The 2,500-nt window shown below is 46.6% G+C and overlaps 1 protein-coding gene across 1 annotated transcript in view; it reads right to left on the bottom strand.

The window, feature by feature from the left end:
- LOC143298548 (uncharacterized) overlaps positions 1-2,500 on the bottom strand; it is an 8,373-nt gene that overhangs the window by 2,024 nt on the left and 3,849 nt on the right. The window contains exon 2 of the mRNA XM_076611420.1: positions 1-2,500. This exon is cut by the window's left edge and continues 2,024 nt beyond it; it is cut by the window's right edge and continues 1,157 nt beyond it. Coding sequence (XP_076467535.1) covers positions 39-2,396 — 2,358 coding nt within the window. The 5' untranslated portion in view covers positions 2,397-2,500 and the 3' untranslated portion in view covers positions 1-38.

Genomic DNA, 2,500 nt, shown 5'->3' with positions numbered 1-2,500 from the left:
AGAATATGTATTTACAACCATGAGCTTTCGTCGCTGCATCAAATCATGTAGCTGAAGTTGCTGATGACCAGTAGCGCAGCGGACACCACTGCTACGGGGGACACGGACATGAGCAGGTCCAGAGCGGAGCGGAACATCGCTTTGTGTTCTGCCGGCTCCAGCCACTTCAGCAGCTGGTGCAGGCGGTCGCTGTCCTTGACACCTGAAGCTGTCCAGTCGTGGACCGGAAACTGTTTGAGCCACAGGGGGACTTCGCATCGGTTCAATTTGATCAGAAGGATTTCGTCTGGCTGAGGAGAACGATCACAGAGCGTTTCGAAGATCATGGCAGCTTCAAAATCGTTTCTGAATCTGTCTCCGAAATACGCCTGGGACAGGAAAATAAGAAAACGTCGACTCTTTTCCAAGGCGTTGGAAATGGTTTGGAGCTCCGACATTCCAGGATGGCCGTCCCTGTCCCTTGCAAACACTTTCAAGCCTTTGAGTTCCAGACGCAGAACAAGTCCGTTAACAATACTGCTGTCAGGTTCTGCATCAGAGTACGACACGAATACATCATAAGAAGTATCGGTTCTGGGTTGTTCACTCTCAGGCCCAGCCTGTATGGCAGAAGTCAGCGTTGCTGTGAAAAGAAACCCCATCGAGCCTTCTAAGGTTAAACATCTGATGAAACGACCAGTGTAACTGAAAAACAGTTTAACTTTACAAGCGACGTATAGAACAACAAAACACAACAAGACGATCATCAGCAGTTCTTTCCAGCGAAAGAAATCTGTTGCAAATGCTGCCATTTCGTTGATCAGAAAACTAGAACACAAGTCTTCGCCATCAGATCCGATTTCTGCACAGCACTGTGGTGTGGTCACTGGAGGGGGTGCCGATGAATTGACAAACAGATCCAACATCTGCTGGTCCCTTGGAATTACAAGCAATTTATGGGGATGCTGAATTTCTATCAGCTCGTGGCGATTTGTTGTGCGGTTGTAGTATCTTCTCATGTACCTGATAGTGTGGTGCCCGTACGACCTTTCACACAGACAATGCAACAAATGGAATCTTTCGGCTGGTTGATTCCAGACATCAAACAGATGAAGCGGCGGTCCGCCAAACCGCCATCCTATGTCATTTCCTAGAAACCAGTACAGCAACAGAAGCTTGGAACAGCCATGGAATGTACCGGGACAAAGATCGTAAAATGATTGCTGGTTGACGCTGTAGTCCACAGCAATGTCCTCTTTCCAGCCGAGGTGCCAGTAGCTGGTGGTGAAGGACAGAATGGCGCCCGGAGCCACTCGGATGGGTTCCTGTCGTCTTGTCAGCCTGATCAGCCTGAACTCCTCAACCCACGTGTACACATCTGTCCACTGGATGCGGGGCTGCACAGCATTGCTACACGTCGGGGACGGTGGTTTTGCAGGTTCTGCTTCTTCGGTGCTCTCACGACGACTGGTTCCTACTTTATTCAGTTTGTCCATAAACCGAATGTAATCACGCACGGTATTCTGTACAAACTTTGCAACATGGCAAGTGTAGCTGCCAAATTCAGAGGTCTTCAGGAGATGAATCGTCAGAGTTGAGTTGATCTCATACACGCTGATACCATATTCTCTCAACTTTGAGTCCAGCAAAGAATTGTATTCCGGTACCTCTCTGAAGGCGACTTTGATGCTGTGTCTGTCTGAGGGTGTTACAGGCACTCCGTTTCGCTGCCAGACAATCTGCTGCTGAAAGGGGGATCCTGCTGACAGCCACGGCATGCGATGGACACACTTCATTCGAACATCCTCCATGGGATAGCGAAAGAGTTTATGGAAAATCTTTGGGTCGTGCTTCCCTTTCGTTACTGGGTGGACAGTGGATGTTTGGAAAAATTTTCGGTCTTCTTCGATGCGATGTATGTTGTCCTCAAACCTCCTCAGTATTTCACCTTTTGAGAAATCACGCACAAGATTTTCTGCTTTATCTGCTATGCTGACCAAAAGATAACCAGAGGAAGAGACAGTCAGCAAAAACAGGAAACAACGAGTCCAGCCAAACCTGTCCACATATCGACGTGTGCTGAGCGCTACCTGATTTATTTGTGCGGAGTACGCATTTCCGATAAATTCCAATGTGAGAAGTACGACACAGAAGTTGTGATAACCTAGACAAATATCATCTGCAAACCATTGCTGCTTTGTCTGCAAGAGGTGAAAGTAAGTCAGTATGGCAGTGATGTGACTGAGATACACGATGTAAATATTGGACGTAAGTTTGCTCCATACTTTTGCAAAAGGCCAACAACAGATGAAAAGAAATGTTGACAACAAGGAAAATATGCACACAGCTGCCACTGATCTTAGAATCCTCATTTTCTTAACCGCAGTATAGATGAAAGGAATGAAATCAATAATCATGTTCAGTAAATATGTGTTAAAACGTTGCAAACAACTGAGCCTCAAAACGAGAAAGGAAAGGTTTCGGTACAAACAGAATTGTTGCTTTTCTTTTCAAAACAGTA

This window comes from Babylonia areolata, chromosome 2 (genome assembly GCF_041734735.1).
Source record: "Babylonia areolata isolate BAREFJ2019XMU chromosome 2, ASM4173473v1, whole genome shotgun sequence".
Taxonomy (NCBI): domain Eukaryota; kingdom Metazoa; phylum Mollusca; class Gastropoda; order Neogastropoda; family Buccinidae; genus Babylonia; species Babylonia areolata.
Note: the sequence above shows the minus strand (reverse complement) of the source record. Positions and strands in the feature narration are given on the sequence as shown.